Genomic DNA, 25,089 nt, shown 5'->3' with positions numbered 1-25,089 from the left:
ACTTTACAAATCAGCTAATCTTTCCTAACTTTTTATTGTATTAATTTTTTTTTTTTTTTTTTTTTTTTTTTTTTTTTTTAGGAAAGTTATTGACCTTTTTAGTTATCCTACACCAGCTACTTAGGTGGGGCTTTTTGGAATTGTCAGTTAATGTTTAATTTTTTGTGCCTAATTGTACTGAAGATGCCTGTGACACACGGGTGAAAATTATACCATTAAATAATTTTTCTACATGAGTTTTTCCGTTATATTTTTATATATAGTTATGTCTACTCACGGTTTACCTCTTTTAAAACTTATGGCTATAACTGGCCTATTTGAGTCAGAGGTGGGAGATTCTCATGTAGAGAGAGAGAGAGAGAGAGAGACGAGTGGTATGATAGAGAGCAAAAATAGCGAGAGAAATATGAATGAAAAAAATGAGAGTGGGGAGTGTTTAAAGGTTGAATGATTGTGAAGTTTCCAGAGATGGTTTCAATTGGAAGGATGAATGGCCAACAAGAGTGGTGGCTGACTTGCAGAGAGAGAGAGAGAGAGATAGATGAACTGAAAGAGTAGGTGGAATGTCTCAGGAATGATGAGAAGTGAAAGATGAGATTAGGTGAATAGAAGAGATGAATGCAAGGCAAATTAGAGTAGGAGTGAGAGAGAGAGAGTTATGGGAATGATAGAAGAGGAGAGAATAGGAACAGTAGAAGAGAGCAAATGAGAGACTTATGAGAATGGTAGAAGAGGAGAGAATGGAAACAGTAGGAGAGGGGGAATAAGAAGAATGTGAGGGAGTGCTGGAACCAGGGATAGAGTGATGTCAAGTAAGTAGGGGAACAGAGAGAGAACACATTAGAGGAGAGAGAGTGAGGGATGCAGGTGAGCAATCGAGGAACACAGTGGTAAAAGGTGTCATGTACGGAGACTCAATGATCCGTGGTGTACAAGATAAGATGAGTGAAGAGTGTTTGCCTAAAGGAACGATAGTAAGAGTGGCTATGGCAATTAAGAGGGGGTGAAAGGGTGGATGAGATGATTGTGATGGAGGAACGAATGACTTCAGAGGCAATGTAAATTGGGCAGTGAGAGATATGAGATTCTTGCTTCAGGTTGTACAAAAGAAAATGCAGAGAGGAAAGATAGTGTGCATGTTGCCTAGGTATGATAGTGACGAGCTCAGCAGAAGAGCAGTAATATTGAATAATATAATAGCTAGAATGTGTCAGAAGAGAGGATTGGAATATATGGATGCTGGGAGTGCATTTGAGGACAGAAAGGAATTGTATGCAAGAGACCACTTGCATTTGAATGAAGAAGGACATAGACATCTGGAGAGATTGCTGTTTTCTGAACGAGTCAGCGTGTCAATGCAGAGAAACTAGAATACCCAGGGTGGATGGTAGCAGGGGTGGCCTCTTGTGGGAAAGGGTGCTTGGGAGAAGGGGGACGACATCAGGTAACACTGACCGCAGTAAGTCTAGAGGGGATAATGCTAGATATAGAAACACAGGCATTTTTATGCTTTATACTAAAGCCAGGAGTATCTGGAATAAGGGAGAGGAATTGGTGGTACTGATAGCATCAGACTGGCCAAAGATTATTGGGATCACTGAGACATGGTAGACAGAAGAGGATATAATAACAGGAAAAGAAGTAGAAGGGTACAGCATTTTTTGGCAGGATAGGAAGGGAAAGCATGGTGATGGAGTACTTATCTTATGTCCCCTAATAGTTGAGGATTTGGAAGGCAGTGACACTAATGATTTTGAAAGCATATGGTGTGAGGTAGAGGTGGGAAAGACAGGATATTTAGTGGGGTTTTGCTACAAGCAAACGAGCACAGAGGGTGGGAAGCAGGAGATATTTAGACAGTTGAGCTTCGCAAGTGCAACAAGAATGATTGTTATGGGAGATTTTTTTAACTACAGCAGTATAAATTAGGGAGAGGAAGATGCATGTACCAATAAGGGAATAGGATTTCTAGAATTCTTGACAGACAAATGTCTTAGGCAACATATAATAGGGGAAACAAGAGTCTTTGATCTGGTCATAGCATCAGAAGAGTTCATATTAACTGAGAGGACATTTCTCCCACCAGTTGAAGAGAGTAACCACGTGGTTTTGACTTAGAAGATGAATAGACATGCAGGAGTATCAAAGAGACGGAGCATATGTGAAATTATAAGGCTGGTGATTATAATAGTCCTAGATATCAACTTGGGGAAGTTTCGTGGAGGGAGGAATTGGAAGGCCGGGATATATTTAGTGCTTGGGAAATTGTGAAAGAATATTTGTTAACAGCAATAGTAAGCTGTATTCCACAAGTGAAGAAGAGGACACAATTTGGTGCAAAGTGGATGACAAACAATATTAAACAGGAACTGCATGTGAAAAAGAGGCTATGGAAGAGATATAAGGAGGTATGCGAATCACAGATGCATGAAAAATATAAGACACAAGCCATGAGAGTGACTGAGATGGTAAGGAGGGCAAAATTGGAAAATGAGAAGAGATTGTCCCTAAGATCCAAAGAAAATCCTAGGGAATTTTTTAGCTATGTGGCCAGTAGAAGGAGAAATGATGGTGGAAGGACACTGTGAGATAAAAATAGGAATAGAGTGACTGATGCAGAGGACATAGTGGAATTGTTCAATGAAAACTTTATTGGAGTATTTCATCCTGGAGGAGTAAATTTTAATACTAGAGGGATAGGGAAGGTTAGAGGTGCAGGAGGAGAACCTGTTCCAAATACTGAGTAATCTGGATGTCAATAAAGCGGTGGGACTGAATGGTATTTCAAGTTTTGAGAGAATGTGCTAAAGAATTGACAGCTCCTTTGACCTGCCTTTTCAATGAAAGTCGGGTTATGGGAATAGTGCCCATGGAATGGACGGAAGGTAAGATAGTGCCATTGCTTAAAGGCAGTAGCAGACTGCAAGTGTCTAATTATAGGCCAGTCTGTGTGTCATCAGTAGTTGTTAAGAGCTTGGAGAAATTAGTGAGGGACCGTATACAGTATTGGACAGATGAGGGTAATGTTATCTGTAAAAGTCAACATGGATTTGTTAATGGGCGCTTTTGTTTTAGTAATATGCTAGCCTTTATAATAAAGTTACAAGAGCTGTAGATGACGAAAATGCATATACTGCCATTTTCTTGGATTTAGCAAAGGCATTTGACAGGGTCCGCACGGTTAGCCTAGTGGCTTTGCGCTTCGCAACCATATGCCTGGGGAAGGAGTGTCCTAGGTTCGATTCCCGTCGGAGACGTGAGGAGCTGAAGGATCTTCCTCAGCCATAGCCAAGTTAGCCGGTCTTGGGCGTGGACAGCAGGGTTTTTCCCCCCAGTTTATCTGGGGTTTTTCATCCCGCAAGCAGACAAACCGGCCCCGTGAACACACAGGGATACAGCCAAGAATACCTTGAGGCATATGAGTGACCATTCTATCCTCGTATTTCGGTTACGAAATCCAAGCATGCTTGGAAGGTTGTGGGCCTTAAAGGCCTGTTAAAGCCATTGGGATGGGGGATTTGACAGGGTGCCACATGATAAACTGATATTTAAGTTATGGCACATGGGTTTGGATGTCAGGTTGGTCAAGTGGATTCAGGATTGGCTGTCTAATAGGTATCAGAGAGTTGCGTATGGTGGGGCAGTTTCAAAGAGGCAGAAGGTTACATGTGGGGTCCCACAGGACTCAGTACTGGGACCTATATTATTTAACCTTTATATCAATGACATTGTCAGTGGATTGCAGGGAGATATTCAGTTGTTTACGGATGATGTGAAGCTAGCAAAGGTTATTAGTGAAAGTGTAGATGTGGTAACCCTGCAAGAGGATTTGAATAAACTAGACAGATGGGCAAATGAATGGGAGTATCGGTTTAATGCAGCAAAATGTAAGGTCTTGAGGTTTGGGACACATCGATGGGACACTTCATACTCCATTGGAGGAGCTGTTCTGGAGGAAGTAGGGGAGACAAGAGATCTGGGGTTGAGGATTGATAGAAACCTGAAATTTAGGGGACATATTACAAAGGTGGTGAAGGTAACACAGAGGATTGCTGCAATAATGAGGACGCTGACCTGCAGAGATAAAACAGTTATCATTCCATGGCATAAGACCCTGATCAGACCACACTTGGACTACTGTTCTCAGATTTGATCCCCAGGATTTGAAGGGGATATATTAACTATGGAAAGGGTACAAAGGCGGATTAAAAAGATGGTTTCAAGAATGTGCAATGATAGTTATGAGGATCGGCTGAGGGAATGTGGACAGCAGAGTTTGGTGGATAGGAGGAGAGGTGATATGATTGAGACTTTTAAACTGTTCAGAGGTGGTTACAGGGTTGACACTGGGGAGTTCTTTCGCTTGGTTGAACAGAGGGAAGGAGTGATGACAAGAGGCCATCCCTGGAAGTTACGAAAGGAAACTGTGAGCAAGAGCGTGTGGAGTGGTTTCTTTGCATGGAGGGTGGTTTAGCCATTGTATGCATTGCCTGATGGAGTGGTAAGAGCTAGAACGGTCAATGAGTTTAAGGAGTAGTATGATAGACTTTGTGTTTGTTAGGGGGGAGGACCTCCCCTGAATGAGTCTTGATAGATAGACTTTGTGTTTCTTAGGAAGGAGCTCCTGAATAATAATAATAATAATAATAATAATAATAAAAAATGTGGTAAATTATAACTCTTGGAACATTAATGGCTTTCCTGTTCATATCCAAAATGGGCTTGACAGACCCATCACAACATTTGAAGTTACCACAGCCTATAAAGAATGCCAGACTAGAAAATCCACAGGATTCTGATGGTCTAGGGATAGAACTTTACTGTGAGGCCTGGGATTTTATTCTTCTCATTTATACTGTTTAATATTTTTTCTTGTCAGGCACATACCAAGTGAATTTGTAGTAAAGTCATATTTTCCTCATTCCAAAACCTAATAGAGACCTTGCTTAATCAACAGACAGCTGGAGGTTTCTCTATCAAATACTGACTACAAGATATTTTTCCGCATTATCAATAACAAGCTCAAGGTAGGAATGAGATACATAATTAAAAGCATATAGATGTATGGAGTTCCAAGCTGAGCAGTAGAATTTAATCTGTTTCTGCCAAGTGATCTACTCCTCAAGATTGATATGAAAAAGCAGCCAATTGCACTGCTATCGGTAGATCTTACTTGAGCATAATAATGTCTGGCATCCCTTTCTGTTTCACATCCTCTAGCAAACTGGTATGGGTAAAAAGCTGCTATCTGTTATTAAAGGAGCCTATGCCAATTCCACTACCTGCCTCCAAGTTAATGGGAACCCTATCAGACCTGGTCAAAATTCAAGGAATCAAGCAAGGTTGCTCTCTTAATCCATTACATTGTTGAACCTTTCTTGCAGGAAGGCGACAATATGTGTTGTGCGAGGAATAACAGTTCTTTCAACTAGGAAGGAAAATAAGGTATTAGCATATGCCGATGATGATGATGTAGTAGACCTGTTACAGCTTTTTTGGTATTTTGGAAAAATTCATCAAGATCAGTGGATTAACTGCTAATGCAGACAAGACAAAAGTTTTTTGAAAGTGGGATCTTGGAGGCATTCCTTTTGGACTAACTCTTAAGAGAGAACCCCCTCACTATACTTGGAATTCCCTTCTCTACTTAATCAATATTACCAGTTCAGGAACTTATATACATGAACATTGAAACCTTAGAAGACTGGAAAATTGGACCACTTTCCTTTTCTTCTAAAGCCATAGTATTTAAAACCACAATCTTCTTTGCTCAGGTATACATGATAAACAGTACAGATATTACAGAAGCTGAAGAAAAGCAATTATATAGTAAGCCTGTGCAATTTTTTTTTGGTTCAGCCAATACCAAGAAGTTATTATTTCTTCAACTATCAAAGAAGCATGGAGGCTATGGGCTTCTAGTCTTAAAATTTTGCTTTGTAAGCAATGCAGCTTCAAAAATCCATAAAATGTTGCAGACCAATCATGACCTCCTCCAGTACTACCTGGGTGTTCATCTTCCCCTGTTTGGAGTAAATGATTATAAAGGTCCGAAAGCTGAGATTGTTCCTGAATACTACAACATTCTGTGCTTAACTCTAATATTGCTACAACATTCTGGCATTGACATTCTTTCCATTAAAAAAAGTAAAATCTGGTATAAAGAAATCTTTAACCTCTTTTGCCACACACTCCCACAGTTCGAACGGACAGCACCACTTTGTGTCATAACTTATTGAAATTCCGAGGGTACCCTAACAGGAGGGATCTTGCTTGGAGAATTGCATATGGTCGTCTTCCAGTCAATACCACCAAATGGAGGTACTTGAACATTGGAGATCCAATCTGTGACATTTATTACCGATTGGAAACAGTAGAACATGCATTCTACATCTGCTCTCTTTTCCTGCATATTTGGAACAGATTATGTAGTATGTTACGCATTCCATTACTTGCAATGGAACAGATTATTTTTTTGCAGTACTCACCACCTGTCAGCAATGGGAAAAGAATTTTGATTTTTATAATTAATGAATTAAAATACCATTTATGGAAGGTTAGAAAGAAATATGGATTTAAAAACTAGCAATATGATAAAAATATTTTATATTGTATTGTGGAAATTTTATTGTTCAGTAAGATGAGTTTTGTATTTAGAAAGAAGCATTCTAGGAGATATCAAATTTTTGGCTAGGTGGTGTAGACCAGACTTCTGTATGTCAGGGCCCCCTTTGGAAATATTAAAATATTTCACGCCCCCCTTCAAAAAAAATCGTAATATAGACATATATTATTATAATATTTATTGTATTTATATTCAATACTAAACATACACAGAGAATATCACAAAAATCAAATGCAAATATTACATTTTTAGCATCTTACATAAACATTTGACATGGCACATTATCTCATATTTTTATATAGATAGATAGATAGATATATTGTTATTGTCCATTTGCAGTACATGCACATGAAACGTAAAACGATTAGTAATAAAGAAAGAATTAAAAACATAAAAGAAGTTTAATAACAATCTAATGTGATGGATGCGTTTCAATACTTCTACACAAAAAGTCAATATGAGGTGAAATATTTGAAACTGCAATTCTTAGATTTTTGCTTTGAAATGAAACTTATATGAATAAGCATATATTTACTAATATTCATTAAGTGCCAAAATACGCAGGAAGCAAAATTTGTGAAGCAATGTGTGATTTTTTCCATTAAAATATAAAAAATAACAAAAAAGAAATAAATAAAAATTAAATAGGTTTCTTTTAAGATAAAAAAAAAATCTACTTAGTTTTAAAACATTTTAAATTTGTTTGCATTATTTCACGACCCCCTCAACAAAACCTACGGCCCCCAAGGGGGCCGCGACCCACAGTTTGGGAAGCGCTGATGTAGACCACCCACATTTTGCAATATTCACCACGGGAAGATAAAATTCTATTTTTACTATGAGAGGATTTTTAAATGGTTTCATCCTCTTAGTTCAATGTGGTCTTATGGTCAATTGCAGGGATGACCGGAGAGCAATCCCAGGCAAAGAAGGCCAACTCAAGGCTGTTAACTCAGATAAGGCTAACCACCTGGATATCGATCATCTTTGCACTTTAGTTTCAATTGGTCTTTTGGTTGTTCATCTGCATGAGAATGAAAAAGAAAAACTGATAGCCTTTGGCTATGTGATGATATAAATGAACTGAGGCTTTTTTCTTCTATTTTTCATACTATCTGTCTACCTAATACTATCAGTTGCACCCCTGTGTTAACTACTTTAGGCCTATTGGAAGTTTATTTTCTTTCAACGATTAACTTCTAACATCTTTCTCTAAATCCAGAGTAATTTATAAGGTGGTACACCTTTTGGCAACTCGTATAAGTAAATATGACTTCTCCATTCTATCTATCCCAATGGCTTTAACAGGCCTTTAAGGCCCACAACCTTCCAAGATTTCGTAACCAAAATACGGGGATAGAATGGTCACTCCTATGCCTCAAGGTATTCTTGGCTGTATCCCTGGGTGTTCAATGGTCCAGTTTGCCTGCTTGCGGGATGAAAAACACCAGATAAACTGGCGGAAAAAACCCTACTGCCCGCGCCCAAGACCGGCTAACTTGGCTATGGCTGAGGAAGATCCTTCAGCTCTTCACGTCTCCGACGGGAATCGAACCTAGGACACTCCTTCCCCAGGCATATGGTTGCAAAGCGCAAAGCCACTAGGCTAACCGCGCGGACTGACTTCTCCATTGCTTCTACCTTAGTATCGCCACTTCTGGGTCTGGCCCCACTGACGAGACCTCAATAAAGGTCGAAACCGTTCTGGGTAGTGGACCTTCCCTTAATGCATAGCATTATACATGTCCTCAAGGAGATGTACTTTGCATTATGGGAGATACTGGGACAAGGAGTGATGAGAGCTTGGTCCACCTTTACTACAAGGTGCCTCAGTCCTGAAGTACACTTGGATAAAGGATTAAACTAAATTTATTTTAGGCCTATGATGAGCACCCCTTTACTTTTTTCACCTCAATAAAGATCGAAACTGATCTGAGTAATAGCCCTTCCCATAATGCATACCATTATACATGTCTGTAAGGATATGTGCATTATGGGATACTGAGGCAATTGATGTGAAGTCACCAGCCTCTATATAAAAGCAGCTTGATTGTGAAGTTATTTCATGTGCAAACTTTGTTTGCTTACATTGGATAAAGGATGACACCAAGAATATAATTTCTTGGCATCTTTATCTTATAGTATAACCAATTGGAAAAACTTTCAACAAATATCATTATATGATTGTTAAATTGTTTGAGAGTCTGTAGCTCAGTCAGTATAGATGAAACCCTTTGGTTGGAAAGACCTGGGTTCGATCCCCGTCAGTGACGTGAGGAACCTTTATCGGGTCTCTTTCGACTAAAGGTGAGTTAGCCAGTCCCATATGGAGGTAGGGGTGGGGATTTCATCTCCCAGAACAGGCAAACCGGTCCCATGAACACACATGGATTACAGTCATGAATATGTCCCAGTCATATGCCAGTCCCGAGCCTGCATAAAATTGGGGGTTGGGGAAAGCAATGGTGAGCTATCCTGTAAAAATCTCACCTAGGAATACTTTGTGGCAATGCCTACAAAGTCACCTAGAGTCGGAAATGAGTGAAAGGGAAAATCAGGTAGGTAAATTGTTAGAAATCTTAGAAATGAGTTCAGCAATAATACATTGGATTCATAATGTAGATATGCAAGTAGGATCTCTTTCAAATGTTATTTCTCCTGTCTGATTCTAAAAAATGAAAACACTTTTACTTAGCATTGTTTCAAATATTTTTTTTCTTATTTTTCAGTTTTTTTCTCCCTGGTTTAATTCTGAATGAATGAAGCCTTATTAAACACTAGCAAACTAAATTAGTATTAGTACCATGTATGGGATAAGAGGTAGATAATCTGGAATCACTGCTCTTGAGACCAAACATGGAACTTTTTCAATCCACTTCATAACACACCCACAGAAAAAGCCAATCTTTTGGCCTCATACTTTGCTTCAAATGCATGCATAACTAATGATGGTAAATGTCCTCTAACCACTCCAGACACCCAACATACAATGCCCCTATATCCTTTTGCCAGAATGAAATCAGAAAAATATTGTCCCAACTGGACACAAAAAAGTCTCCTGGCCCCGATGGCATTCCCCCAATTATTCTGAAAAATTATGCTCCAGAACTGACCCCTATCCTATGTCACCTATATATATATTCTCCTACTCCACTGGAATCTATCCCACAAACTGGAAATTGGCCCATTCCCAAGAAGGGTGACAAGTCACTGCCATCCAATTATCGCCCTATCTCGCTTACCTCAGTCCTGTCAAAGGTAATGGAAAAAATCATCAATTCCCACATCCTACACTATCTTGAAGACAAAGCCTTTGACCAGGTCTGGCACAAAGGCCTACTAGGCAAACTACCATCATTCGGTCTGACCCAGGACTTCTGTAGGTGGATTACAAATACAATTTAGTCATTCAAATCAAATGTAAACAAATTCCTCCTTTCCTAATCCACCACCCATACACAGTACTAATGTACTATAGGTTGACCAATCAACCTCCTGTGTATGGGCCCAACATAAAAAAAAAAAAAAAAAAAAAAAACCTCCATGGAGGGTGGTGGTCCTATATTGGGAGAAGAATGCCATCTCCTACCTAAACATATTCATAAAATTCACAAAACATCGATGCTACAGCTGGACTTAGGCCTACAGCTTGTTGGTTGGAGAGCAGATATGCTAATCACTCAGCCAACCAGGCCAGCAATTTATTCATAAAAAGGCTAGAACTTGTTTTAGAGCAGAAGGCATCAATAATATGATACCTACAGAGAAAGTTTCCTTGTTTCACAAGGAAACTTTCCTTGTTTCGCTATTCCTTGTGAAACAGTGTCTTGTTCAGATAGACAGCTGATCAGTTTAAATGTTTTGTGGTTGCATCAGCCTTAACTTAGAGAGGAAGAGAGAGAGAACCATGCTGGGTTGGATCCTTCAGTATATTGATATGCATGTGAATACATGCATATGCATATGCATGTGTTCACTTTCATATTTTGTAGTAATTATCCATGTGCTTATCAAAATGTTTGTTTGATCACTAATGCCTGAAGACTCAATTTCTTAATGGATTAATTGGAAATGATCCAGGGAACTGAATAATTTACAGGGTGTTCGGGATAAATTTGACATATTTATAATTAATTATATTTTTCCGTAAGTTACATGTATTAACACACACTTCTCTTCATTTAAAAGTTTGGACCCTTCTTCATTCATATACAAGATGTCAGAAAGGATGGATAGCTGGAACCCACCTGAATCATGGAAAAGAATAACTTGTATCATGATGATTCGTGCCCGCCATCAAAATAAGGATATTACGACTGCTGCCCAATGCTCCCTGAATACAGTAAAAACAATCAGGCATGAACTAGAGACTTGCAATGGTGACTACGAGGATGTAGCAAGAAGAAAGATCCCTAGCAGACGATCTGATTGCGTTCGTACAGCAGAATTCCTCGCAAATCTGCAGGAACAGGTGTTGAAGAACCCTGGCATTGGAATTCGGGCTTTGTTCGTGGAGTTGCTAACTGTAGTCAAGCCCTGGATAACAAGGGTAGCCAATGGTAGGCCGTATGTATGGCAGCAGGATTCGGCCCCTTGCCACACCTCTGGGAAAAGTCAAAAATGGTTGTCTGAAAATTTCTACGACTTCACCAGTCCAAATGTTTGGCCTCCAAACTCCCCAGACCTTAACCCCATGGATTATTTTGTATGGGGCGCAGTTGAAAAAGACACCAATCGCACTTCCAGTAATACAAAAGCCCAGTTAATGGATAAAATTAAAACAGTTTTTGCGGCCCTTCCCAGGGAGACTGTAGCATCAGCTTGTTCGAGGTTCCGAAGCAGAATTGAAGCTGTGATCGATGCTAATGGTGGTTATTTTGAGTAAATCTTGTTGATAGTATTGTAATTAACTCTGCCTGTAATGTTTTTTTGTCAATTCATTAAATTTAATAGATACAAAGAAGATTTTCTTTTTCCTTACGAAACTGTCAAATTTATCCCGAACACCCTGTATTTGCTGTGCATAATATCCCAGGATCTTAATCTGTATGAATTTTAAGTAACTGATTTTTGTTTCAAGGTTAAATTGTTTTGAATTAAGATGTTCAGTGGCAATAAATGATTACTGCAAAGAATGTAATGCAATTATTTAAGGAGTTGTACATTTCATATTGATGAGTTGATTTTGTGCCATCCAAAAAAGCGAGCTGAATACTGTAGTGACTAGTTATAAAGGAACCTCTAGTACCTTCACAATATTGAGATAGGATGATAACAATGTTGTGGGATTGAATGATATATCTCTGCATCTTTTTACTAAATGTACTAAGGAGATACTGTGTTTTGACTTGGGAATGAAACAGGAAAAGTCCCAAATGAGTTGAAGGAAGGCAAAATAGCACAAAGAGAAAAGACTCTTTTGTCTTTTCTCTTTGTGCTATTGAAAAGAAAATGATAAGATGTAAGATTTTAAGTGATGTAGTGAGCATGAGTTCATCATGGGAAAGCCTATTTTTAGAAATCACCTGCATTTTCTGAGAGATAATAAATGTACTGAATAAAAGAGATATACATGATGATATTTTGATAATGGCTTTGCAAAGAAATTTGAAAGAAGCCCACATATGGTAAGATAATGCACAACTTGAGAAAGATGAGAATAGATAACAGATTAGTGAAATTGATAAGTTTAGTTGTCTGAACCCGGGGCAGAGCTGACTACTACCGGATGCGTCCCCAGGTGGCGGATCGGGGAACAGCCTTCAGATATGGAGGCTAGCTGCGATATAAGCAGCCATGGACCAACAGCGACTGAGCTATCAGGGCATGGGGGGAGCAGAAGTGGCAACTCTGTTTCACTTAAAACCTCACAAAGCCCAATGACAACTCGGTGACATGGCGAGTAGTGCCGCCATTAAATAAGCACCTGCTGGGGCCACTGCCCCTGACATTGGGAAGCAGCATTGTCAGTACTGACACAAGGTTGAAGCCAAATGATGACAGAAAAGCTTGTGATCAGAGATTTGCAGATGGCAATATGAGTATATTGTGTACGTCTGTAATACTGCAGAGCAGAAAGCAAATGGAGAAACTACTGCTCTACCTTATCTCCAGAACAACCACCATGGTGAGCAAACCCTTACAATTGGCCCCAAGTTCCCGGCGTCCCTTAAAGGGACAGGGGTGCAAAGAAAATCCGGGCTCAAAATGGTGTCCACTTTTAAAATTGCAACTTGGAATGTCAGAACTCTGTATGAAGCTGGCAAATTAAGAAATGCCACAAGAGAAATGAAGAGGCTGAGTATCCGGATTTTGGGAATTTGTGAGACAAGATGGCCAGGATCTGGAAAGTGTCAACAAGATAATACGACAATATATTACTCTGGGAATGATGAGAACAAACATCGACATGGTGTAGCTGTAATAGTAGAAGAAGAAATCCATAAATCAGCAATAAATTGGATTCCATTTTCTGAAAGGATAATGCTGTTACAACTTAAGGGAAACCCCATTAACATAAATATCATCCAAGCTTATGCACCCACAGCTGACAAAAGTGAAGAAGATGTTGAAGAGTTTTTTGAACACCTAAAAGAGATTAAAAACCTAACAAAGAAACATGATATAAACATAGTGATGGGTGACTTCAATGCAAAAGTGGGAAGAGGGGGTGATGGAGAAATTGTTGGCGAACATGGCTTAGGCACCAGAAACGACAGAGGAGACCGTCTAGTCCAGTTCTGTCAGGAAGAAGATCTAACAATAGCAAATACCTGGTTTAAACTTCCACCCAGAAGACTGTACACTTGGAAATCACCTCAAGATAACCAACATAACATTGTCAGAAATCAAATTGATTATATACTGATAAATAAAAGATTCCACAGTAGTATAAAGAGTGCAAAGACTTATCCTGGAGCAGATATCTCATCAGACCACAATCCCATAGTTGCAGAAGTACGTCTTAGATTAAAATCAGCTAAAAAATCACAAAAGAAGAAAAAGAAAATTGATGTAGAAAAACTGAAAGACCCGAACATAAATAAAAGTGCCAAGACACAGCTTAACCTGCGATTATAACAGATTAACATAGAAGAAAATAAAAGTGTGGAATCTCTTTGGAATAGCTTAAAGAATGCCATCGTAACAACAAGTATTGAAGAAGTAGGTTACGTGAATAATATAAAACAACAGGAATGGATGACAGATGAGATTCTTTCTCTTATTGATACAAGAAGAATGTACAAAAACAAAGACCTTGCCAGGTATACAGAAACACATAACATCATCAAGAAAAAAATAAAAGAAGCCAAGGAAAATTGGATGAAAAATTTATGTACTGAAATTGAACTGCTTCAGAAGAAACATGATAATTTCAATCTGTATAAGAAAATCAACGAAATTTCTGGAAAACTGAGGAAAAAGCAAATAGTGTCTCTAAGAGACGAAAATGGAAAAATAGTTCTAGAAGAAGAGAATAAAGCACAGATTTGGGTAAAATATGTAACAGAACTTTTCAATGATACTAGACAGAAGCCTATAAATATAAAAGATAACATTCAAGGACCAGCAATCAGGAAAAGCGAAATAGAGAATGCTATACGAACAAGTAAAACAGGAAAAGCCAGTGGACCAGATGGTGTGCAAACAGAATTTTTTAAATTAATAGAACCAGATAACATCAAACTTCTTGAAAAACTATTTAATAAAATATATGAAAGTGATGAATTTCCATCAGATTGGCTCAAATCTACATTTATCACTATCCCAAAGAAACCCAAAGCGAATTCCTGTGGTGACTTCCGACTTATTAGTCTAATGAGCCAAACATTAAAAATATTTTTGCAAGTAATTCAGAATCGTATTTATAGAAAAAGTGAAGAAACTCTAAGTGAAACACAATTCGGCTTTCGGAATGGTTTTGGTACTTAGAGAGGCCCTTTTCTGTACCCAAATATTGATACAAAAATGCATAGAAAAACAGAAATCTGTCTTTATGTGTTTCATAGATTTTGAAAAAGCATTCGACAAAGTCAGACACACTAACTTAATAGAAGTCCTTCAACAAATAAGGCTAGACGAACAAGACATAAGACTAATAACAAATCTGTATTGGAATCAGTCAGCTACCGTTCAATTAGACAACATTACCACCAGTGATATTAACATCAAAAGAGGAGTGAGACAAGGATGTGTGCTCTCACCACTCCTGTTCAACATATATGCAGAGGTAATCTTTAAAAAAGCATTGGAAGAATGTTCAGAGGGAATCACAATAAATGGAAAGATTGTTAACAACCTTCGATATGCAGATGACACCGTGCTAATTGCAGATAATATTATGGATCTCCAAAAACTCATTGACAGAGTATACATAGAAAGCCAAAGAATGGGAATAAATATAAACATCAACAAGACAAAATACATGATCATTAGCAAACATCCAGCCTCATCAATGAAACTGACACTCAATGGTAAAAATATTGATCAAGTGTCAAGATATAAATATCTTAGTTGCTGGCTTAATGAACGGTGGGATCCAGAAATAGATATAAAGACAAGGATTGAAGTTGCATGGCAGTCCTTCATGAAAATGAGAACATTATTCTGCAATAAAGACCTAAACATGGACGTCAGATGCCGAATGCTAAAATGCTACGTGTGATCTATTCTGCTCTATGGAGTTGAAACATGGACATTGAAGGTGACAACCATCAAGAAAATCGAAGCCTTTGAGATGTGGCTTTACAGAAGAATGCTAAAGATATCATGGATAGAAAAAAATTACCAATGAAGATGTCTTAAAATCCATTGGCAAAGCTAAACATCTTGTACAAATAATCAAGAAACGAAAAACATCATATCTTGGCCACATCATGAGAAACAGCAAATACCAACTTCTACAAACTATTGTGATAGGAAGAATTGGTGGCAAAGGAACTAGAGGAAGAAAAATAATATCATGGTTTGACAACATCAAGACGTGGACAGGAAAGAGCAGTGCACAACTGCTCAGATTAGCACAAGAGCGCAGTTTGTTCGCCAAGATGGTCACTGACCTTCGATAGAAGATAGCACAATAAGAAGAAGAAGTTGTCTGAAAGATAACATCAAGTTGTGTATGGAATGGATGGAGCAGTGCTTCAGAAAAGAGAGAGAAGAAACTACTGGTGTGCCACAGATCTATTCTTTTGTGATACTGTTCAACTTCTTTGGTAATATTTCATGCAGTGTAACAGAAATATTCATGTTTGCTAATGATGCAAACTTGAGGAATGCTTACTGTATAAGGAGAAATGATGTTATAAAGATTCTTCAAGAAGATTTGAACATATTCAAACAGTGTTGCCATATTCATATTGTTGCTAAACTAAAAGTTTTTATTTCAAAGTGCAGAAGTGTACTGCTATATACCTATTGGTGGATATGTGCTCTAGGAAGCAGAGGAGATGTGTCTATGGTACTGGTTATATCTGAAATTCAGATGGTATATTTGAAGATTATAAAGTGCATTGGTGTTATAAAGATAAAAATATGATTGTACCAATGTATAAGGCCTTGATCTGACCACACATGGACCATCGTATGTAAATTTCATCAGCTGATTTTTTTTTGTGATGAGAAAACACTGGAGTTGGGGGGAAAGGTCCAGAAATGAGTAAACTAAAAAACAGACATAACCTCTCCTCACAACCAGTCTTTCAATAGGAATTATGAGGAAAGGTTATCTCTCTCTCTCTGCAGTTTACATTTCTATATACATTACAAAGTCTAGTGGAGAAGCACAGGAGGAGGAGGAGGATATGACAATTACTTAAGTTGGTGAATGGATTTTACCAAATCAATAAAAAGGGATTATTATTATTATTATTCCAGCTCTCCATGGAGTCATAAGACTCATTGTGGGAGGCCCACCTTAGACAAAACAAAGTCTATCATACCACTCCTTAAATCCATTCACCACTGAATGCCATGGTCTAACCATCCTCCATGCAAAAGCCACGTTTCACTGCCCTACTCACCACCTCTTTTCTCAACTTCCAGGGATGGACTCTTGTTCTTGTTCCTCCCCCTTATTCTATTATATGAAATATCCACCCGTATGTCAATCCTGTAAATACCCTCAGCAGTTCAAGTGTCTCAGTCATGTCACCCCTTCATCTTCTATCCACCAAACTCTGCAGTTTGCATGCCCTCAATCTATTCTAATAACCAGCATTGTAGAGTCTTGATATAATTTTTGGTTATCTGTCTCTATACTCTATCCATGATTAATTTATCCTCTTCAAATCCCAGTTATCACATCTGGGCACAGTAGTTCAGATGTGGCCTGATCAGGGCTTTATGCAATGGAGTCACCACTCTTTTATCTCTGGTCAAAGTCCATCTTAGTATTGCAGCAATCCTCTTGGGTATCTTTACCACCTTTGCAATATGTGCCCTAAACTTCAATTTTTATCAACAACCACTCAAAGATCTCTTGCTTTATCCATTTCTTCTAATAGAAATCCACCTATAGAGTATATGCAACTTCCCATCTGTGGTTCTCAAATTTCAAGACCTTAACATTTAACTGCATTAAATTGATATCCCCATTCATTTTCTCACCTTTATAGCTTATTCAAATCCTTATGAAATCCTACTTGAATGTTTGTGCTCATCTTTAGGTGGGCAACAGCTTTCATCACCCAGTGTTAGACTACTCTGTTGACGAGAGGCTTGAAGTCGCTTGAAAATTTTCTATATTTGGTCTCTAGAGCAGGAGTATGTAAAAAGTTTAAAAATATTAAAAAATAAATAGCATTAAAAATAAGAGAAAAAATCCTTAGTCCATTCATGGTACTAATGGACTATAGGTTTATAACATCTTCTTGGTGGGAATGACATAAAAAATCATTTATATGCTGGAGTAGTTTATTTATTTTAAAATCTACTGCAGTAGCTTAGCTATTTACATTCAGCAGTAGCTTTTGTATTTTAAAATATTTACTTTCTTTGGTATTGAATAATGATGATAGTTTATTTTCATCCAATGTCAAGTTTAGTAGTCAGAGAAAATAATTCCATAATGTGTTAATAGTGACAATTTCTATCTTGCTTGCTGTAATATTCATTTATTTGTTAAGGTACTACCTATTTGGGAAGGAACAACAAACATTCTCTCATTGGATGTTTTAAGAAGTATTGTAAAGAGTGATGGAAATATTCTCCATGCCTTCCATTCAGATGTTTGTTCACGACTGAAAAATGCTTATGTGATTTCTGAGTTGGAAGAATCTTGTAGACTAGTTTCAAAGGCTACTCAAGATATCATCTCCTTTGCTCAGAAAGAATTTGCAAAATTGGAAATAGGAGCAAGAGACTTTGCTTTTAGTTTGGCACGCACATATATTGGTAAGTGAAAACATTTGATATCTAGATAATTAGCTAGAGCCATTAAAAGAAAATATGAAATTATGCAATTATAAACGTGCAAGTTGCAGGTCATAAGCTTAAAATGTAAAATTCTTCTTTTTATGACTAAATAAGAAACATTAGTTATTTAACAGTATAAATAAATGCAAAAAAAAAAAAAACGATCTGTTGTTTTGATTTCATACCACATCATATCCAGAAATTAGAAACTGAGAAATTTGAGAATTCCTGTTTCAGCTCAAATTTTCTGAGGTTGCATTAGTTATTTCAAATACTAAAAAATGTTTCTGAAATAAGTGAGACAAATTACATAACATCAAGATCAATGGGATCTGATCCTATTTAATGTTTAATTGGTAAAAATGCAAATTACAGGCATTAAAATGATTGATTTCTCAGACATAGAATGTTAGGCTGAGGTAGGATGTTCAGATAATCAGTAAATAACAGACAACAGTGATTGTTATTCACATTAGAGAGTAATATATGGTGCGATTAGTAGAGCACCAGAGAGCTCTGTATCAACTGCTGTTGTTTAATTACTACATTCATGATATAGAGAATAATTTCAGGAGGATATTTAACTATTTGCTGATGATGCAAAACTGGAAAAAGCAGTATAATAAATTTAGTTTAATCCTTTATCCGAGTGTGAGCAAACAACAAAGTTTGCGCCTGAAAGTATCTTCAGGACTGGGGTAAGGTGGTACAACACCTGGGCAACTAGTTGCAAAGGTGGAGCAAGACCAACAATCCTATCTCAGTATCTCCTCTAATGCAAAACAAATCTCCTTGCAGATATGTCTAATGTTATGCATTAAGGGAAGGGCCACTACCCAGAGTAGTTTCGACCTTTATTGAGGTCTCTTCAGTGGGAGCCAGGCCCAAGTTGGCTCACACTTGGATAAAGGATTAAACTAAATTTATTATACTCTAACCAAGTGAAAAATAAACTTTCAAGGAAAAAAAAAAAGCAGTAGTTAATAATGCTGATGAAGAACAACACAACAGCCTGAAACAAGTGTAAAGAAGTTATCAATTATTCCAAAACAGACTTCATAAGAATGAAATGCAATAAACTTGTCTCCTGCTCAACTGGCAGTTAAGCCTTCTGGTTCCCTGCTAAGGCAGCTGGGAGTAATTTTTGTCCTTTCCTGTTCCCACCTCTCTTGCATTCTGATGGCACCATGGTAATTTCACCTAAGGAAAAGGCCAATTCTTGCCTGGACTACCAAGGCAAATCACCACCCACACTACCACAAACTGCCCACTGTATGCTTCCTCTGAACTTTTGCTAGAAGGACATCAGGAAAAACCTGATTAATAGGGGATCTCCTGCGATGAGTCTTTTGACTTCATGGAGACACTGTTATAATAATAATAATATCGATACTAATAAGGCTCCTAGTTTAGATGGTCTTGCTCCAGTTGTGCTCCAGAATTAACACCATTCTATAATGGTTATATATGCTATCATATTCTACTGGCATCTAACCAACAGCTTTTAACCACCCAACCGGCCAAGACGTATATATGTCCAGGTTACCATAGATACAAAGTGCATATTAAAATTGTAATACCATTGATATTACATTGAAATATATGATGAATATAAAGTGTAGAGGAGTGGTGCATTTTATCCATATTGATGGCGACGTGGTTAAGCAAACCTACATTTAACCTGTGACCAAAAAAGGAGACAAAAATTAGCCATCTAACTATCATCTTCGGTACTTTTAAAAATACTGAAGATGATAGTTAGGTAGTACAGCTGACCTCCTAGCTAATCTTACCCACCTTTGGACACAGGCCATGGAGAGAACTGAAGAAACCAATGGTATTGTTCTCAATCTTGAAAGGCATTCAATTGTGTCTAGCATCAAGGCCTTCTGAACATACTACCATCTTATGGCCTCCCTCCTGCACTGTGTGATTGGATTGCAGCTTCCTGTCATCAGATTTCTCCATCAATGCTGGAGTACCCCAGGATACTCCTGACTTTCCATAACGATAGTGCTGGATGTTTTTTTTATGTTCACCAAGCAGATGTCAACAGTTCTTCTTGTCTGTTCTTCCATAAAAAATACATCTGGCACTATTGTTGCAGCAAGTCGGGTCTAGACGACCATGCCTTGGATACCACTTCACACACAATCAAATGGAAGAAAACAAAGGTGCTACACAGAAGTCATTATAGGTCAGAGAGATGTTTTTTGGAATCAACAGAAGCTTTAAAGCATACCCTAAACCTCAACAAATATGGCACTATAAATTTACCAAAAATCTAGGAGACAGTCATTTTAAGATCTAATTAATATTTGTTTTCTCTCTTTTTCCAACACAGATGACACCTAATTAGGACTTTAGTTCCTTCTGTTGTCTATTGCAATTTTTTTTAAACTAGTCCTACTGTTATACCATTTTGTTGTTGTTTCGAGTACTGTGACAAACAGTTTTTGTGCTGTGAAGATGCTGGATATAATAATAATGAAATATCAGCAAATGAATTAATAAATATTATTTTTTTATCATTCTGTGTTGTCATCAATACCATGAAAATAAATAACATTTTTTATACTGTTTTTCCCTGCCAAGTACAACCTCCAACTCTTTAAGAAACATATCAATAGGCTGCCTCTTTCTCCTTAATCACTTACCCACATACGGCACTGTAGTGTCATAGGTCCTGTGACCTTTCATGTGTGGGATCATAAAAAAAATCCGGCAGGATGATTTAAATAATCCTGCAGGATTGCATCAGAAAATGATAATTGTTGTTTGTTTAAATTGGCACAATGTAAGATGAAATATTTTCAGTTTGGGGTGAAAATACTGTATTACATGCTGTTTATTTATTTACTTGGTGAAATTAGGGGAGAGTTTGATCTCCATGGATTCAAAGACTAATCATGGGGAGTCCTTGTCACTCACACACACACACATTTAACATTCACATTCTCTGCAGACACCACACTCTCAGGCAATGCATTCTAATCATTCACTGCTCTCCATGCAAAAAACTCACTTCTCATTCCTTTGCTCATACCCTCCTTATACAGCTTTTAGGGATTTTTTTTTTTTTTTGCTGTTTCTGTTAATTATTAGTAATATGGATAATCTTTGATGCTCTATTTCTTCAGAACATTTTTTAAGAGATGTTTGTTTTTAAATATTTTATGCTATTTCTCTTTTAAATGCAACTTTAGAAGTTATTCCAGTATGTATCTGTTTAATCATTATGCAATTACATGTTTTAACTGAATTTACACTTATGTGGCAAGTACACAACTTTTTTATTGTTTTTTTGCAGGAGCACTTTTACTTGAAGATGCTTGTTCATCAGTTGCCACCGATTTGTCTGTTGAAACAGCAAAGAGGTAATCAGTTTCTTAAATTGCTTTCATAATTGTTCTAAATGTGTGAAACAAGTCATACTATGTCTATTTAGTTCCAATAATTTAAAATTGGGGTGCTTAAAAATCGAAGTTGTATAACTGAGAGGAGACCTCAACATAGCCTTTAAAGGAATGTGGAGAACCAACCAGGGCTTCTGACCTAGTGTCCAATCCTCACCTTCTTGTAGTACACGCTGTTGGGTATCTACCTGGATACTGAATGAACGAGGATTGGCAATTAGGGATTTAGCCGACCAAATTGTATTCTTATTGGCTTAAACCAATATACAAAACGATGATACAACATAATAAAATTTCATGCTGGCTGGGGCATCGCCTGGTTAAACAAGGCCCCTGTTGTTTTCGCCAGGGAACCAGGTCAAACAGCAAAAAGTCAGCTACTGGAACAAATCTGAAACCACACCCCAACACGACATCAACAGAGTTAAAGATCGGTACTATCAACATAAGAAGCCTGAATGGCAAAGAAATGGAGCTAGCTGATGAATTAGATAAGTACCAGATCAACATAATAGGGGTGACTGAAACAAAAAAGACAAAAACTGGTGAGATCTTTCTGAGCAATAAATACAAAATATTATATTCAGGCAATGACAAGGAGTAGCCATAGTTCAACACAAAATACGAAGCTAATCTTCTTGAATGGCAGGCAGTTTCAAGTAGAGTCATATGGGAAAATATGAGAATGGGGAACTGGACAATGAGACTTATTTGTGCCTATGGTCCCACAGAAGGTTCTACTTAGGTAAGTGGAGGAATTTCTTCAGAGAAAGAAACTGACACAATGAAAAAGGAAAAGTTGGTCCTTGTTGGGGATCTAAATAGCAGAGTAGGAAATGACTGTCAGACATACAAAAATAATTTGGGAAAATTTGGAGAAAAGAGCAAAACTAATAATAATGGCAAATATCTGTTGGATTTCTGCTCAGGACATGTACTGGTTATTACTAACACCATGTTCCAACATAAAAATGTGCACAAATTCACATGGAGAGAAGAGGCAAGGAATAAGAAAAGTCTCATTGACTATGTTATTGTTGATACTGATGTTTTCTCCCTGGTGCAGGACACTAGAGTGTACAGGGGATTTGAAATTGGAAGTGATCACTATTTAGTCTTGAGCAGGATAAAATTGAATTTCATATTGAAAAGAAAGACATGTAAGAAAGTTTAAAAGTTGAGCAGCTCTCAGATGTGAACTGTAGACTAAAATACATAAAGATTATTGAAGAAAAAATGAAAAAGTTCGAGAACAGGCAACAAACCTTGGAGATTCAGTGGCATGCCTTGAAGAAAACCTTGGTTGATTCAGCCAGAGTTGCACGTGGCGAGGATGTCTGCAAGGATAGAAAAATCAGAACTCTATGGTAGACACAGGAAGTTAAAGAGACAGTGAAGGAAAAGAAGAAAGCTTATCAAAAGTTCCTGGCAAATAAGTCAGCTTGTGCTCTTAGAGAACAGAGACAAATGTAAGAGAGCGAAATACTGTGTAAAACTACTAAACAAAGGTCATGTTGGAGGAACGTTGGCAAGCACATAGAAAATAAATATCAAGAAGGTGGTAAGATATTCTGGAGGTTGTTGAAGAAGCTTAGAAATGGAGGAAAGAGTGCTGTAAAAGGAATGAATTAGAGATGATAAAGGTAACATGAAAACGGGAGAAAAAGCTATTCTTGAAGTATGGAGTAATTACTTCAAAAAATTGCTATATGAAACAAGCAGTGATAGCACAGTGGTAAAAAATACTCAACAGGCATACAGTCAGGAATACATGCCCATACTTGAAGTAGAAAAAGTCATCAGAGGTTTGAAATGTAGAAAGGCAGCAGGAGTAGATGATATTCGACCAGAAATGCTGAAGTATGGTGGTATAAAAGCCTTATAGTGGCTGCACTGCATAGTTCAGATGGCCTGGAAAGAGGGACGAATTCTCGATGATTGGAATAGAGCTCTAATAGTACTCATATATAAAAAGGGAAATAAAACTGAATGTGAGAATTACAGAGGTATTTCCCTACTCAGTGTTCATGGCAAGATTTATGCAAGCATACTTGAGAAATGGTTGAGAAGAATTGTGGAAGAAAAGCTTGGTGAAGAACAAGCTGGATTCAGGCCAAATAGAGGCTGTCAGGATCAGATCTTCACTTTACGACAAATAGTTGAGAAAGCATGGGAATATAACAAAGATCTGTATTTAAGTTTTGTCGATCTAAAAAATGCATATGATAAAGTGCCAAGAGAGAAGCTATTCAATATGCTACAGTTATATGGTATCGATGGTGCATTATATTAAGCAATACTTAGTCTTTATTTGAGTTGTAAGTCAGCAGTTAGAATTGAAGGAAGTACAGGAAGATGGTTTAATGTTAAATCTGGTGTGAGACAAGGATGTACATTATCCCCTCTGTTATTCATTATCTATATGGATCACATTATGAAGGAAAATGGTATTAAACATGATTGTTGGATTAATTTAGCTATAAACGAAGCTATTAATTTAGCAGAATCAAAAACTGATAGAGCAGAAATAAAGAATTTCATTCTATTAATCTTTCAAAAATACCCTCGAACATTCACTGAAGATATTAGCTCATTGACTTGTACAAACAAAGTAGAGCATTCCATTGAAATCACTTCAGACACGCCTATCTATACTAAGCAGTACAAAACTCCTCTTAAATATCTAGATAGACTTCAGATCCTTCTGAATGATTATGAAAAGGCTGGGATCATAGAAAAGTCTAATTCCAGATGGAATAGTCCCTTTTTATTAGTAGAAAAGCCTGATGGAAATCTCAGATTTATATTAGATCTGCGTGAGATTAATAAGGTCACTAAGCCCATTGACTTTCCTCTATGTAACATAGAAGAACTCCTGACTAGTCTAGAAGGAGCAAAATATTTTTCAAAATTAGACCTAAACTCTGGCTATTTCCAGATACCTCTTAGAAAGGAGGACAGACAGTTTTTTGCCTTTACCACTCGATGGCAAAAATACCAACTCTGTCGACTTCCTCAGGGGGCCAGAAATTCAGCTATGAGTTTCCAATGTCTGATGAACACTGTACTCTCAGACATGTTAGGAAAGGGAGTCATATGTTTCCAAGATGACCTATTAATTTACACCCCAGATTTAACATCACATGAAGAAATTTTAGATAATGTATTAAATAGATTAAATTTGTCACATCTATCGTTGAAGTGCTCAAAATGTAAATTCTTCATGAGAAGGGTTGAATACCTAGGACATGTTGTCAGTGAGGCTGGAATAATCCCCACTCAAGAAAACATCTCTGCCATTCTAAAAGCTAAAATACCCACCTCCGTGAGACAAGTACGAAGGTACTTAGGAATGGTAAACTTCTATAGAAAATTTATTCCAAATTGTTCTCAAATAATGGAGCCCATAATTAAATTGACTAAAAAGGGAGAAAAGTTCGTATGGGGAAAGGAACAAGAATCTACCCATAAATCTTTAAATTTAGCATTAACTAGATCTCCTGTTCTCACTCATCCCACTCTTGGAGAACCCTTCTATCTTGCAGCAGATGCCTCGAATAATACTATTGCAGCTGTGATAGAACAAAAGAAGAAGGAAGAAATTAGACCCATTGCTTTTCTAAGTAGAAAACT

At 37.5% G+C, this 25,089-nt stretch overlaps 1 protein-coding gene across 2 annotated transcripts in view; it reads left to right on the top strand.

The window, feature by feature from the left end:
- The window catches only part of LOC150109682 (acyl-CoA dehydrogenase family member 11-like), a 233,196-nt gene that overhangs the window by 187,763 nt on the left and 20,344 nt on the right, over positions 1 to 25,089 (top strand). For both annotated transcript variants that reach the window (XM_090409687.1, XM_090409688.1), the window contains 2 exons: positions 17,752 to 18,019; positions 21,351 to 21,417. In XM_090409687.1, the coding sequence (XP_090265813.1) occupies positions 17,752 to 18,019; positions 21,351 to 21,417 (335 nt within the window). The remainder of the gene's footprint in view (positions 1 to 17,751; positions 18,020 to 21,350; positions 21,418 to 25,089) is intronic.

The sequence above is a fragment of the Typopeltis vanoorti genome, chromosome 2 (assembly GCF_054136105.1).
Source record: "Typopeltis vanoorti isolate ZY-2024b chromosome 2, IOZ_Tvanoo_1.0, whole genome shotgun sequence".
In the NCBI taxonomy this organism is placed as follows: domain Eukaryota; kingdom Metazoa; phylum Arthropoda; class Arachnida; order Uropygi; family Thelyphonidae; genus Typopeltis; species Typopeltis vanoorti.
The sequence above is the reverse complement of the archived record's forward strand: the minus strand, read 5'-3'. Positions and strand labels throughout refer to the sequence as shown.